This window comes from Dama dama, chromosome 29, assembly GCF_033118175.1.
Source record: "Dama dama isolate Ldn47 chromosome 29, ASM3311817v1, whole genome shotgun sequence".
In the NCBI taxonomy this organism is placed as follows: Eukaryota; Metazoa; Chordata; class Mammalia; order Artiodactyla; family Cervidae; genus Dama; species Dama dama.
In genome coordinates this window covers 44,430,338-44,447,104 of record NC_083709.1, presented here as the reverse complement: position 1 = coordinate 44,447,104, position 16,767 = coordinate 44,430,338, and the positions used below count along the sequence as shown (strand labels likewise).

Below are 16,767 nucleotides of genomic sequence, written 5' to 3'. Positions count from 1 at the left end.
TAGGGATGAGTTCTCACCTAAGTTTCAGGACTTCTACCAACCTGGTGCTCTGTCTGTAAACTCATAGCTCTAACTGATATTGTCATTTAAATACTAATTATTCATACATTGCTTGAGGGCATCACATTGCTTGTATTTATGGAACTTATCTGAACTTTACCTCCTTCCTAGCCACCTACACTGTAAGCATTTAGAAGGCAGTGCCATCCACAGTACTTTATACATAATAAACTCTCAATATAAAAACAAACAGACTAATTCAGTCCACTCATTACAGTATTTTAAAAAAATTCTTCACTCTTGGTAAGATACCTTCTACTTCTTGGTGTTTCACTCAAGCAATTTCACTCAAATTTGTATGGGTTCAACTGAGAACTGTCATTTCTAGATAGAATTAATGGGTGCCAGATTTAGATCATATTATGCACTGAATATGCCACCCTGGAGCAGGATTTATGAGCAGCCCAGAACAAACTAGACATCTCCAGTCTGTGATACCTCCACTTAAAGCATGCCTCCTATAACTGCGTCACAAGGCAGAGTTAGTAACAGCCATCAAACAATATGAACTCATGGTATTTTTCATGTAATCAATAGCACCACATCAATTTTGCAAAACAATGACGGGAAAAACTTTTTTTAAAAAAAGTATACCATGTAGTGAAAACACTTTAAAAAATAATTTGTTAGTTCATGCATCCAAGCAAACTGATGATATAGTACAAATAAAGGAAAGGGGAGTATCAGTAAAAAACAACCATTTATAATCTGTTTTGACAGAGCAGCCAAAAATTACTCACATGTTCAGTAGTATCATCAAATTCCCACTGATTGAGATTAAGAAGGTTGGGGAGGAGGGAAACAAAATAAAAAGAAATGAAGTTTGTAGCCTGATAAAGGCAATGGTGCCCTCCTTAGACTAAAAAAAGAGAGAAAAAATAAGCAACTGAAGAGGTGTGTACAATAAAATCCCAAACAGTATATGAGTGTTATGCTGCCACCTCAACTCATAATTGAGAAGTTAAAAGTAAATATACTCTATATTGTTATCACTAAATCCAACTAATTTTTTTAATATGTAATTCATTGGATCAAATCAATAAGGCATACAAAATGCTATGTACACTACATTGTGATGTTTATTTTGATTTCTATCTAGATTATGCAATTCAAGTTACTATTTAGATTTACATCTTTATTATATTGAAAATGTATATCAGTGAAGTCCTGTAAGATGTAAAAAAATTTCAATGAATTATCAGAACATGATATGAGAAAAAACAAATCAACCAAAAACCCAGAACAACACCACAAGGAAAATTAGCAAAATAAGAAAGAAAAACCAAAGTAGAAGAGTAGGGAAAAAAAGATTGAATTGACATTTAAGGCATTTTGTATTATATAATTTCATTGACTACCAAATTCCCAATGAAAACAGCAAAAGAACTACTGTTCTCTAATGTAAGATTGTCTAAGAACTGATGAAGGGCATCAAAACGTGATGGTCATATCACTTTATTTTTCAAAATTACAGATGCACCAAATAAAATGTAAGCATTTTGTATACTATATAAAAACTTTCCGTTTTATGGGTAGTACAAAATAAATATTTATTAAAAGCAAATCAATAGTCCTTTCTCCAGAATATTATGGGACACTATGAATCTCTGGCTAAATTTATAGAAATGTCCTTCAAACCAAAATCATACAACTGGATTTTTGAGGTAAATAAGTCACTAAGTTAGACCCCTTTAGTTAGAATGCTTTATAGCTAAAGCAAATAAGCACCTTTGTGAGTTAAGACTGGGATAAACATGAAGTAAAGACTCTGGGGTAAAAAGCTGGGATATTTATTTCCCTGTTATTTTCACAGAGAAAAAAAGCAAAGTGTAGCAATTCGGTACAACAGTTTTCCACTTTGTTCATAATCTTCCCTACTTTCATACAAAAGAAGGAATTTTCAACTGAATTGGCTTCATATTTGCAATAATCCCATCTATTCCCAGGCCCAGCTACCAATTTGCTGAATAAGCAAAACACTCCATTCTCATACCCCATCACTACTAGAACAAGGTAATCTAGTCCACGGGATATGTATAATCCCCAGCAGGATGCTTATTAATTACAACCTTTCTCTCCCTTTCAGAAAAATAGATACAGGTAGATTTATTATGGTATTGTCTTTGACTCACTTCTAGTTTATTTAAAAAATTGAAAAAAATATAAAGTTCTTTTTTAAATAACTTATTACAAAACCAAGTTGTGACTACATGGTTATAAATCACTGCCTTCGGCTTGAAAGAATTTTTCACAAACTACACTTAATAATTTTAACTGGCTCAACATACAGGATCTCATTAATTCCCTGGGAAATTCTATAATTTTTATCATTATCTTCATTTTCTGGGAAATGAAATATTTATTTTAATTAAATATGTAATTTGGTAAATAAATGACAGATAAAAATACTGTCTGGATACATTTCCCCAAATTAAAATGTTTATTCTTCAGTGAAAGAAGGCATTCATTCAGAAATTATAGATTAACTTAGTTTCAAATACTTTTAGCACAGTAGAAAGTAGACTATCAGCAAAACTTCTGTTTAAAATTCTTTCCTTTGATTTAATTAAGTCAACTTTTTTTTTTTTTTTAAGGCAGAAAGGCAAACTGAGAAATAGCTGTAGACAGCCAAGTATCTGTATTTAAAAAAAAAAAATGTTCTGTGTTTTGAATCAGATGTGTCATTTCAATTCACTTCCTCACTTGAAGTCAACTCTGACTGAGAAGATAAATATGGATCGTGTGTTTTTAAAGCTAGAATGTTATGAACTTGTCTACAAAACAGAAACAGACTCCACAGGCATAGAGAAGAGACTTCTAGTTGCTAAGTGGGATGCAGGGTCCAGGAAGGATACAGTGAGAGATTGGGATTAGCAGATGCAAACCATTGTATCTATGTCGATGTCTGGATCTATATCTCTATCACTGAATCACTTTGCCATACAGTAGAAATTAACACAACACTGAAAATCAACTACCCTTCAAGTTTCCTAAAAATCTAGAATTTTATACAGACATTTTAAAATGTCAAAGAAAAAATGAACATGGGGTCCATTTTAAGACACAGGGTAAAATAGACGTACCCTATAAAAATATACCTATATGATTTCAGATGCTTACCTGCGCGTCAGCCAGCATGACGTCCTTCAGCATGGGCTGGCCCTTGGGCTCACCGTTTTCCATCCTCACATAATGCACCTGGTATCCTCTTATCTGGCCATGCTGTTTATTGGGCACGGGTGAGCGCCACGAGACTTTAACAGATGTTGAGTTGACAGCCTCTACCTCGACTTTGCGAGGAGGACCACTAGGAACTGGAACAACATCATTGGATAAAAGAAAATTATAGGCACTTGTCCCACCCAGTCAGAGCATTTTCTTTACTTAGGTTTAAAAAAAAAAAAAAATGGGCAGACCCACCATGTTTGTTTGTGGAATACAAACATTTTCAACCCATGAAAATGCTCAACCAATCTGCTCTATCTTTTAAGAAAAGATCAAAAAGCATGACCGATGCCAAAAAAAAGAAAAAAAAATGGAAGAAAAAAAGAGTATCAGAGAAATAGAAAAACATGTAAAAAATGTACAAAAGCCAAGGAAGATGCTTTGAGGTTCAAAGCATTAAAGCACAAAGAAGTATAGCATTGAAATAATAACAAAAACTGGCTGTTGATTGCTGTGTGTGTTTTTTAGGTTTCTTTTTTAGCAGAATAAAAAGATTCTTGATTATATGGATTTTCTTCTTTTTTTTTCCTCATATCAAAGGTATTCCATACAACAGATGCCAAGAACTGAATGTTGAGCATCACTGTCTCTGAAATGTTCAAGACAAAAAGGCAACAAGAAGATAAGAAGGCGCTTTTGAAAAGTTAACATCAAAATGTAAAAGAAGCAACTACAAAAAGCCAAGAAAAACGCAGAAGATATTAGATGGAGGTACAGAGAAGGGCCTGGATTGCAAGGTCACAGGAGCAAACTGTTCTTTAAAAAGGAAGCAAATGACTGTGTTGAGATTTAAAAAATTAAAAAAAAAAAAAAATTCCTAGGCCGTAGCAAAGATAGGTCTTTAGCAAAAATTGCTGAAGTTACAGTGACACTGGGTTAAAAAAAGACGAGCAGAAAAAAACACATTACTGTTAGCCTATCAAAAGACAGCAGAGCAAGATCGTGGTAGAAGGGTGCGGACTGATGGAGCAGAGGCAACATACCATCTTCATCGGTTCGAATCAACACGGACAAGCTCTCAGGGCCAGGGCCGACATCAGTGTGGGCTGTCACAGTGATCCGGTATTCAGTCCATTTTTCCAGCTGTTCCAAAAGGTATTTGGTAGTGTCCGAAGGGATTCCCAAAATCTCGTGAGGTTTGTCATCTTCTCCATCCACTGCAGTATACTTGATGGAGTATTCAGTAATAATGCCATTCTGTTTGTCCACTGGTGGAGGTTGCCAACTTACCAAAATACTAGTGGAACTTGGACTGGTGCAACTAACGTCTTGAGGAGGAGCTGACGGCTCTTATTTTGGTAGTGAGTTAAAGGAGGGTTTGAGTGAAAGGACAGGAGTGGTTGGAAAAAAAAAAAATGGTAAAACAAAAGAAAAGGCGAAAATAAATAGACGAACAAGAAGGGCAACAAAATGAAAATAAGACTTTGAAACTTAAAATTTTAAAGATAAATTTATGAACCTTGGCTTAGTAATATGAATAAACCAAAAAATGAATCAATGACCAAAAAGAATTGTTAAATAATGGGTGGGGGGAGTATGTGAAAATGAAATCTTAAGATAACAGAGCCTCAAATAAAATTACCTACCTGCAATTTAAATTCTTCTTCTAAAACAATCCCTCAGTATTCCCCAGCCCTATTTTACAGACTATCGAACTTCATAAAAAGCTGCAAACAGTACAAGATTTGTTACATGAGAGTCTGATGATGCTTAAGAGATGCCATTTCAAGCTTTGGCTACCGAACTGCATTCTGATTCATATATAGTATTCATTTGCAAAAAGGTTCTTCAGTGTGAAAAGTGGCAATAACTGTTAGATGCCCTTCTGCCAATTAAAATTTTAAAAAGGGAAATAAATAAAAGCCCAACAAATATAAAAGGGTTCCCTCTGACTATCTGAAAATCAGTATTCTGACCAGTTCTAATGACAAGTGTTAGCCTAATACTGATCATAGCCCATATACAGTGAGCATGCATATCAATAAAGGATGAAAATGCAGTCCAAGGTTTACCTACCCGAGAATAAATGTCAGGCTGGTTGATTCTGACTGTAACTTGTACTTACCCTATGTCAGCTTCCAGCTTTTTTAAAAAAATTATAACTCTTCTTGGGATATCATTGCTAGTGAAGAATTAGATCCCACCAGCAAATTTCAATAAAATCAATAAAAATCATCTATCCCTTTCAAAATGTCAATAACACAGCCATTAAAAAGAAGTTTAAAAAAATCCTGAGAACCATCTGGGAAAGCTATGACTTATCTTCCACTTTGTATGTAGCTCTTTCCATTTTGTATATTAACCATTCATATAAAGTAGAATTTACATGACAGTTAAAAGATAAACTTTCTTAATGCCCATTCTAATATAAACTAGTCACCTTCTGAGTAATTCTTTTCCATCAAATAAATCAAACATATCATTATTTGAAAAAAAGCAAGAAAGAACAATGTGACTACTATTATAAGTTATTTTTCAAGTTAGTAATATATATTCCTAAAGAAGCACAAAGAATTTGGATAAGATATATGTAAATACATATGCATATATAAGACAATATATATGATTGAAGAGTAAAACATTTCTATTTTTTTTTTTTTTTTTTGTATTTGAACATGCAGTCTGAGTAGTTCTTTACATTCTGTGAACCTTAATAATATGTAGTGTCAGGTATATCTGATTATATAGACGATTATCAGTCTTTCTTAATTTACATGTCTTGTGTTCTTCACTATAGGCAATCAAAATGAAAAGATCTTTGTACAGACAAAAAGAAAATTATCATGAAACAGCCTTGTAAATCTGGTATAAGATTTGCAAAATCACAAGAACATCATTTTTATTGATTCTGACTATAGGTTCTTATATCTCAAATTATGAAACTATTTCATATGCACTATCATTCATAATAAATGGAGGTGTTCATGTAACAGCAAAGACTCATTTGTAATTCTTTTTAAAAAACTGATTTGGTTTTCACTGCATTCCTACCCTCAGACCTCCTATTCTGCAAGAGTATATGCAACACCACTTGAAACTCTAATAAAATAAAGCGCAGATAAGCTTCTGATGGGGTTATAAAAAGTGCATTCTGTCTGTATGGAAGTATCTATGTGTGTATATGCTGTGTTGTGCTTAGTCACTCCATCGTGTCCCACTCTTTGTGACCCCAGGGACTGTAGCCCGCCAGGCTCCTCTGTCCATGGACTTCTCCAGGCAAGAATACTGGAGTAGGTAGCCATGCCCCCCTCCAGGGGTTGTTCCCAACCCAGGGATCAAACCCAGGTCTTCTGCAATGCAGGCGGATTCTTTATCATTTGAGCCACCAGAGAAGCATGTATGCAAAAAAAACTCAAGTTTGTAAAAAAACATGCAAAATATAATATTAAAGCGTGTCACCTTTCTGTTAATTAAATGTCTGATTTTAAGAGTTATCTTCTGCAATATTACTTATTAGCCTGCCTGGAACTCAAAGGAGACATACAATACTGCACTGATTTACATGTTTGAGTTTTAGAAGAAAGGGAATGTTACAGGAATAAGCTATAATCAGTAAGGGATTAAGCAACAGAATACTAATACTTTTCATATGAATGATCATATGCTGAGGAAAACTATGAATTTTATCATCAAAAACTGAAAGATTTATCTATAGAAAATGAAATTCTGGAAGACTTGCTTATATGAAAGGAAACTCAGTTTCTAAATTCTATAAATTTCATGTTCTCTGATAGGTCTAAAAATTAGGTCAACAGAACATCCTCTTTATGAAATTCCATATATTCATTTGTACATATCTATGTCACTATATCACAAATCACATATAAAATATAAAATATTTTTAAAATCTAAGGAAACACCAAAATACTGTTCAAGAAACATAGTTGTTTAATAAATTGTAGAAACTTATTAATAAAGAGCAAACAGTAGTAGTATATAAGCCACCAGACTTTCCATCAAAAACAACCTGGCATATAATACATTATACAGAGCAGTCCTCCTTAGACACAATGAATTCCATTGTGATAAACACAACTATGCTTTAGAGTAATAGTCTCCAAATGAAAAGAAACCTGAGGAAACAACATACAATTTAGGATTGCCAGTATACTTGTGATTATTCCATTGTTCCTAAATTTGTCCAAATACAGATTTTCTGTGAATGTTTCAAATTTTCACATGAACTATTTGCAAAGTCAACAACAAACTAGGAACAAATATGTGACATGAAGACTTGGTCATTAGCAAAGTTAAAATCTGTGTCCTTAAAAAAGGTGCAAGTTTGGTCTTTTGCTATCTTTACTAAGCCCTCCTCTGATTATTTTGCAGTGTTCTCAACTTGAATTTCGCTTTACAACTTTATAATTCATTAACTGGGGCCTGATCCAACGCTTTTACCCATTTTTCTCAAGGAGGTTTCCTAACTTCTCTAAATGATTTCCAATTCCAGGAGTGAGAGAATGGGATCTGTCATTTGGATCCAGTATGAAAACCAAGGTCTTGATACCCTAATCTCTAAAACTGGACACTTGCTGATACAGAGACTACCAACTATTAAAAGAATATGAATTAGCAAGTCTGTTGGTGAGGATAAAAGCTGGCAACATTTCCTAGTGAAAAAAAAAGGGCAGAAAATAAGCAAAGAGAGACACCTACTTGACTGCATGGTTCTGGCTGATATTTCAGCTGTGGAAGCACCCAGGCCTTGGGGAGAGCGTGCTGCCAGACGGAAGTAGTACAAGCTGTTTGGTCTCAGCCCTTGCAGTCTGTACGATGTCCCTGGCTCAATGGTGATCCGCTGCTGTGGATATGTAACAAGGGGACTTGATCATCTTCATTAAAATCTGTGCATATATTTTTATCACACTGCCCAGAATATCAGATTTCTGTCATCAGGGTTATAATGTTATCAAAATATCAGAAACAGAATCAACAGTGAGTATCAAGGACCCCACTAAGGGAATCATATATTGAAGATTGTTGTTTTTTAGTTGCTAACTGTGTCCAAGCTTCTGCGACCCCATGGACTGTAGCCAAGAAGGCTCCTCTGTCCACGGGATTTCCCAGGCAAGAATAATGGAGTGGTAAGTTTCTACAAGTAAGACAGCTAGAAAAAAGGACGTCAAGGATCTATTTAATGATGACACAGTGTTTCAAATACATCAGATAAGGGCAGTGACAGGCCACCACCCATGAAGGCATTTAAACTTCAAGGCATGTGTGTGGTTGTGACACAGTCCAGAATAGAAAGTGATACCCACTCCTGACAGCGACTGTGCCCAACAGTCCATCTGAAGAGATGTCCAGCTCATTCCCCATGACAGCCTAAAACCCAAGTATGGGCAAAGAAAACGTGGCCAGAAGTAACATAACAATGGAAACTGGCATACAGTTTATATGACAGTGTTATGAAAGAGATCTGAAATTGCCACGGTTTGCAGGGATAAAAATCAGCTGTTACTGAAGAAAGCTGGATAATGTAAATGAAACCAAATCATTACTCTAGGTTGATTTCAAATTAATTTTTTAAGTTATTTTCAATTGGAGGATAATTGCTTTGCAATATTGTGTTGGCTTCTGCCTTACATCAACATGAGTTAGCCATAGGCATGATGTATGTCCCCTCCATCTTGAACCTCCCTCCCTCCTCCCACCCCATCCCACTCCTCTAGGTTGTCACAGAGCACCAGATTTGAGCTCCCTGCATCATAGTGCCTACAGGTAGGAAAAAGAAACCACACTCTTCTATAACCTAACACCATAAAGGGCTTCTGAAATTTGTTTTTTTTTTAATTGAATGTTGTAACTCTTATTTTCATGCTTGAAATCTGCCTTTGCTGTTTTAGCAAAAATATAGCTATCTATGGGTAATCAATCTCAGATTGAACATGAGTCTGTAGCAAATCTTAAAAAACACACTAATATGTAATCTTGTAATGGCATCAATAATCTTATAAGGCTTTTTATTAAACAGTGTTTGGCATTCACACAAACCAGAAATCAGTGAAGGGGAATTCAAATATAAAACTAAAGAAAACATCCTTAGGGTGTTCTAGCTTGCAAATGAAAAAGCATTCACAAATTTTAGACTTACCAAATAATAAGAAAAAAAGGAATTTCCTAAATAAACATTTGTAAAGCAGAGTAGGGATGCCAACAATCAAGTACCCATACCATTGCCAAAAGACCAGCCCTCTCATAACTGCTTTTATTTTTAATTGGGTATGCAGGTCAGGAATCAACAGTTAGAACTGGACATGGAACAACAGACTGGTTCCAAATAGGAAAAGGAGTACGTCAAGGCTGTATATTGTCACCCTGCTTATTTAACATATATGCAGAGTACATTATGAGAAACGCTGAGCTGGAGGAAGCATAAGCTGGAAATAAGATTGCCAGGAGAAATATCAATAACCTCAGATATGCAGATGAAACCACCCTTATGGCAGAAAGTGAAGAAGAACTAAAGAGCCTCTTGATGAAAGTGAAAGAGGAGAGTGAAAATGTTGGCTTAAAGCTCAACATTCAGAAAACTAAGATCATGGCATCCAGTCCCATCACTTCATGGCAAATAGATGGGGAAACAGTGGAAACAGTGGCAGACTTTATTTTGGGGGGCTCTAAAATCACTGCAGATGGTGATTGCAGCCATGAAATTAAAAGACACTGACTCCTTGGAAGGAAAGTTATGACCAACCTAGATAGCATATTAAAAAGCAGAGACATTACTTTGTCCACAAAGGTCTGTCTAGTCAAGGCTGTGGTTTTTCCAGTGGTCATGTATGGATGTGAGACTTGGGCTATAAAGAAAGCTGAGTGTCGAAGAATTGATGCTTTTGAACTGTGGTATTGGAGAAGACTCTTCAGAGTCCCTTGGACTGCAAGGAGATCCAACCAGTCCATCCTAAAGGAAATCAGTCCTGAATATTCATTGGAAGGACTGATGTTGAAGCTGAAGCTCCAATACTTTGGCCACCTGATGTGAAGAGCTGACTCATTTGAAAAGACCCTGATGCTGGGAAAGATTGAGGGCAGGAGGGGAAGGGGATGACAGGGGATGAGCTGGTTGGACGGCATCACCGATCCAATGGACCTGGGTTTGGGTAGACTCTGGGAGTTGGTGACGGACAGGGAGCCCTGGCGTGCTGCGGTTCATGGGGTCGGAAAGAGTTGGACATGACTGAGCGACTGAACTGAAGGACTTTAAATAATTTAATGCTATTTTATGTTGTACTACAACATTTGTAACATGAGTACTTATATCAATGCTTTGGTTCTAGAATGTTTTGAGTTATTAATTGGAATTGGCTTTGATAGCTAAACCTAAAAGCACTGCTCTTAGAACCTGCTCACTTCAGAGATGTAATAAAGCAGGTTTAATAACATTAACTTAGTATAGCATTCAAAATGATGAGCTACCAGTCAATTGGTAATAGTTCCCTGAGTATGTGAGTCTTTTAAAAAAGTACTGTTTGTTAGAAATCAGGGCTGTTTTGCTTTGTGAGGTTGGCTTTTTTTAAGACAAAGACTGCTAAGAGATATAATAAAATGGCTTGGTGAATTGAGTTTTCACATATAGTTTTATACACTTTTTTGTCCTGATGTTCCCCAATGAGTTTCATGATAACAAACAAAATATATATTATCATCACATATTCCCATTCTGAAAATATTAGATGTAGCTTGATAGTGATTTATAGAATCTGTTCAAAGTATACCCATGGGCCAGTGTATCATGAAGTCAAGAGAACAGATTCTAGAAATTGTCTAGTATGAGGCTTTGGGGAAATACTTCAACTTGTTTCTGTGTATCCATTTTGTTAATATGTGAAACAGATTAATAATAGAGGCTGATTGAGTTAATATATGTGAAACCCTTATTATAGTACCTCTAAACATATGTTCTGATTTTTATTTCTCTTTTTAGTAACTATTAACAATTTCTAGCCTTCTATATTTTATTTCCATAACATAATCAAATTATGTGTGTGTGCATATGTGTGTGTGTGTGTGTGTGTGTGTGTGTGTGCCAAGTTGATTCGCATCTGATTCTTTGCAATCCTACAGACTGTAATCCTCCAGGCTCCTCTGTCCACGGGGATTCTCTGGTAGAGAATTCTGAAGTGGGTTGCCATCACTTCCTCCGGAAGATCTTCCCAACCTAGGGTTTGGACCCACATCTCTTGTGTCTCCTGCATTGGCAGGTGCGTTCTTTACCACTAGTTCCACCTGGGAAGCATATAGGTGCTGGTACAGCTATAGCTATAGTTATAGATATATAGATAGATAGATACACACTCATATCAAACAATCAATGGCATACAAATGAACATTTGCTCTGGGGCATTTTTCTCTGAAACCAGTTCGGAAAAATTCATCTACCCAAAGCCTTGGCGCTCACTTAGTCAAGTGTTAACTGTGACTTAAGTACTTTAATGCAGAAGACAAAGAAAGGAAATCTCCAAATCTCAAGGAGTATATTCTTTTACAACCCGATACTTCCGTAAGTATCTTGGAAACCCGAATTAAAAAAAAACAATTCATTAGAGACAATAGCTGATTTTTTTGTCTCTTCTGTCCTACCCCCATCAAGTCTCCAAATACTCCTTTTTTTTTCCTTTTTGTCAATTTTCTCTTTTTATAAATAAATCTTTTCCACCAAGGTCCTCAGTAGATATCTGACCTTTTAATGGAACTTGGGTAAGTACACAGAATGAGAATCGTGTCTCGATGCCATGAATGGTGACAAGGTGAGAAGCACAGTCTTACCTCCTCCCCATGCTCCCCATCTTTGTAGACCAGTTCATAGCTGGCGATGGTGTCTGAACGTGGAGGCATCCAAGAAAGCAAAATACTTGTTTCGGATTCAGGTTCTGCCTTGAAATTTAGTGGCTGCCCTGGGACTAAAAACAAGAAAGTGAAGGATTAAGCTCACCGTTACCAGAAATAATCAGAAATTCTTGCATTAATTGTTTAACCTTTCAATGTTTACATGTATTAGTTTAGTGGACAGCAAGGTTTCCTACACTGTGCAGGTTAACCTGTGAATGCAAAGCCCACTTTTTCTCCTTTAAGGGATATGGACAATGTTATGAATATTGTCCTTATCCTTGAGTGGTTTTATATATATGTAAGATGTGAAATTAGCAAATGTAAATATATCAGTTTCTGAATTCAACTTTAAGGTTAATATTTACTATAATATTGTTTTCAGCAGTAAATGTGATGATATTGTTGTAAGCAATAAACATGATTTATATAAAGCACTTGGAATGAATATTGCCTAAATCACATCAAATGTTAAATACATAAAAGCTCTTGCTATTTTACAACTGAGGAGGAACTTACTTTTTTAGTACTATAGTTTACTTTCAAAACAATTTCCAATTAGGTTTATAAAATCTCACCTTCACTCCATTAGCAAAATCTATAGTCAAGCATAATCATTAGTATTTTTTGTTACCAACCCATTTTTAAACAGATGAAAATAAAGAGAATTTAAAAACCTAACACTAACAATTCTTTATAACCTCTAAATGAGTTTACATGAGTTAATATACTAGATCAATATAAATTTAATTTTGTCCCAAGTGAGAAAGAGCTAAATTACTACACCAGTTAAAAAGTGTATAGACTACACTTAAAATCACAACTATATGAATTTAATACAGGTTTCCCTGGTGGCTCAGACAGTAAAGAATCTGCTAGCAATACGGGAGACCAGGGTTTGATCCCTGGGTTGAGCTGTTCCCCTGGAGAAGAGAATGGCAACCCACTTCAATATTCTTGCCTAGAGAACTCCATGGACATAGAAGCGTGGTAAGCTACAGTCCATGGGCTCACAGAGAATCAGACATGACTAAGCGACTAACACTTTCACTTTCGTAGGAATTTAACAGAGGTCATCTGTAATTTGTACTTTGGTCATGTAATCCATGCAATAGACAATTTGGAACAGCTATATATAAGATGAAATCAAGAACTGGATCTAGTTGAAAACACCTTACCCAAATGTTGGATTAGAAAAAATTTTACTAACACCAACCTCCTAGTTAGCACCTAATCCCAGGAGGTCCTCTACCCTTTATATACAAGGCTAATGCACTTCAGAGCATCAGTGGCACAATTACCCTTACTTACGTTGTTCTTGCCCAATGTCTACTCTGGCTGGTGCCCATTTCTTGGTGGCCACTAAATATTTTGATCATTACTCCTGATATTATGGTATGTTTCAAAGTGCCATACCTGAATATATGTCCGTATGCCCACAAGTTCACATGAGAATTATGTGTATATTTAAATTAAAAAAAAAAAAAAAAAAGACTAGAATAATACTCCACACCAGAGGAGAAAAGAACACCTCAAGTATTTTTGGCAAATGAGCATAAGCATGCAAAAATATGTACAAACAACGTAACTTGTAGCTGATGTATGACATCAATTTCTTAAACAATAATTAAAGCATCATTTTCAGAAAGAAAGTCGTTGGAAATATAAAATGTAATGCTTCCTTTTCTTTATGTAGTCATCTCTCTGCAGTATGACTAAAAAACTGCCTTTTGTTTGAAAGAGAGATTCAAGTTTAAAAGGACCTACAATGGTTTCTGGGATCCCTAATTATCATTTTATTCCTCATCTGGTCTGTTAACCTGTGAGTGTGTGTGTGAACAAGTGCACACATTCATGTCTGGACTGATGTGTAGGGCCACCAATAATCAGTGATTCATATTTCTAATTAATCTTTTCTCCCCTGTTGCACCACAGGCTTTGAGATACTCATTAATTTAATGCCTCCAGGAATGTACTTTCTGAACTGGATATCTATTTTTTTAAAGTACCTGCCCAACAGGTGACCTAATACAATCATTCACACTGAGAGGTGAGAGGTAGAGACAAAAGATAGAGAGATCAAGAGCAAGAGAAGGTAGAACAGAGGGAAAAAAGAAAACAATCAGGCAAATAGCAAATCAAAGAGAAAATGTATCATTTTTAAAAGGAGAATACCAATGTCACAGGCAGGAGCAACAATGGAAGCCAAGAATGATCAGACAGACGGGGGAATGATGTTTGAATTCTAATATTCAGACGATGAAAGGTTTTCTCAATCTAAAAATACACACGCCTATGCATATGTATGCAGTCACTTCTTTTTTCTAGTTTTATTCCAACTTCCAGAAGTCTGGGGAAGAACACCTTGTGATAACTTCTGACATAATCCAAACCGAATAAAGTCCTGTCAAGAATTAACAACATAGACAGTACTGAAAGGCTGCTCTCAGGATAATAAATGCTGGTTATATATTTCCTCCCTGCTAATGCTAATAATACATTGAGTGACAGTGGCTGCAAACATTGTGGGATCTAATTAACTTTTTCTTACTTAAACTGTTTACTTTTTTGCTTTTAATTTGTCTCAAACAAATTCCTGGTAGGTCCCGATGTTTCATCCTTGTTTAGTGCCATACACTTCCTTTAATCCCCCTAATTCTGTTTGGTTCTATTCAAAGCCTTCTCTTTCTAAATAATGAAATAGCTACATCAAAGTCTCAGAGGGTGCAAATGTTCATTTTATCCTTGTACAAAGTAAGTAAGTAGTGATCACGGGACTGGATAGTGAGACTTTTTAAATAATACAATGAGGTTGTCCTCCTCTGCTACATAATACAATGAGGTTCTCCTCCTCTGCTTTCACCATCTTCTTTTGAAGTGGGCTGGCAGACAATTTATTAGATTGCAAACTTGTAGTAGAAACACCAGTGCCTAGAAATGCCAGGCAGATGAGGAGGCCATAATCGACCTGGGGTCACGGGAGAATGCCTTGGCCACCAGAAGGAGTCAGTGATGCTCTGAGCCAGTAGACTGCTGCCTTGTGGGATGTGGGTTCAGCCTTGCCCAAGCTTCTGATATTTCAACAGAAGTTGATAATCAATCTTCTAGGTAAAATCTTTCAACTTCTTTATAATCTTAAATAAACAAACAGCTGAAATGAAATGAAAAACACTGTATTGGGCAAAAGATGTCCACAGACAAAATCTAGCATATGGACCAGGGCTTAAAAGATCTTTTTGTTATATCAGGCTCTGTGCCCACGTGTGTCTTACAGATGAGACTACTCAGACTTTCTTGGGAATGGAGCAAGTGAAAGTCGCTCAATCCTATCTGACTCTTTGCAAACCTATGGACTGCAGCCTTCCAAGCTCCTCTCTCTCTGGAATTCTCTAGGCAAGAACACTGGAGTGGGTTGCCATGCCCTCCTCCAGGGGATCTTCCCAACCCAGGGATTGAACACAGGTCTCCTGCATTGCACACAGACAGGGAAGCCCAAGAATACTGGAGTGGGGAGCCTATCCCTTCTCCAGGGAATCTTCCCAACTCAGGAATTCAACCCAGGTCTCCTGCACTGCAGGCAGATTCTTCACTGTCTGAGCCACCAGGAAACTGTGGTTCACCTAAAGATATTGCTTCCTCAGTAGCATTTAGTCAGTGCTGAAACATCCATACTGAAGCTGAGGCTTCAAAGGAAAAAAAAAAAAGCTATGATATTAATGTATTTATTTATATATTCCCCAAACAAATTAGTCCTAATGATTATAATACATGTTTAGAAGAAAACACTTTAGTGGACTCCCAACTGTCATATTTATTTTGTCTGTGCCACTTGGACACACAGGGGAAATTTCATCATCTGTCAGAATTTTACACCAAATACGATGCTACAAAGGCTCTATTAACATTTATATTTGTCTTCTTCCATATCCCTTTTCCCTCTTTCTCTCCTTCCCTTACTGTCTCCCTCCCTCTCCCCTTTCCCCGCCCCCCCCATATATATATATATTTAATACTCTCACAATGTTTACACCTCAAACTTACCGACATTCTTTTATCTCATTTACTTCATGTTAGACTATGTACATTTAATTTTTATTCTATTAAGAACTTTCCTATTTTGTACCATTTCTCTCACTAATGAACCTAAGATTCATTTTATGGGAAAATCTAAGATTCTGGAATACGTATGGAAGAAGAAGAAGAAGAACAACAACAACAACAAAACTCACCCAGAAATGTAAATGCAGTAACTGTGACCAGAAACCAAAAAAATATACATGTGGAAAAAGAAAAAGAATGTAGAAATAGTTTTTCTTTAAAATTCTATTTAAGAAATCCTTATATTTGGTGAAGTGGTGTTGTTATATGCTTCTTCTTAATTGCTTATTTAATATCCACAAAGAAATATAAATATGAGTGATCAATTTCCTAAAATAAGATTATAACCCATTGAGAAGTGTAAAATATTTGCATAGTAATACAATTATACTCCATACAAATATCTGAAGGCAACTCAAAGAGAATGGAGAACGAATAAGAAGTGAAAAGGAAATCTGCATGACATTTAAACTTTGATAATTAGAAGAAATCAAATTTCAGTAGATTTTAGAAGAGAAACAGGTTAGCACACATATAAGCTGGCTAAAAAACAAT

General features: G+C 35.9%; 1 protein-coding gene across 18 annotated transcripts in view; it reads right to left on the bottom strand.

Annotated features, from left to right (window-relative positions):
* PTPRD (protein tyrosine phosphatase receptor type D) overlaps window positions 1-16,767 on the bottom strand; it is a 541,446-nt gene that overhangs the window by 182,899 nt on the left and 341,780 nt on the right. For 8 of the 18 annotated variants that reach the window (XM_061132759.1, XM_061132767.1, XM_061132761.1 and 5 more), the window contains exons 9-13: window positions 12,055-12,188; window positions 7,942-8,086; window positions 4,269-4,574; window positions 3,181-3,374; window positions 801-827 (exon numbers count right to left, since the gene is read on the bottom strand). In XM_061132759.1, coding sequence (XP_060988742.1) covers window positions 801-827; window positions 3,181-3,374; window positions 4,269-4,574; window positions 7,942-8,086; window positions 12,055-12,188 — 806 coding nt within the window. The remainder of the gene's footprint in view (window positions 1-800; window positions 828-3,180; window positions 3,375-4,268; window positions 4,575-7,941; window positions 8,087-12,054; window positions 12,189-16,767) is intronic. The other 10 variants (XM_061132764.1, XM_061132765.1, XM_061132766.1 and 7 more) reach the window with 2 other exon arrangements.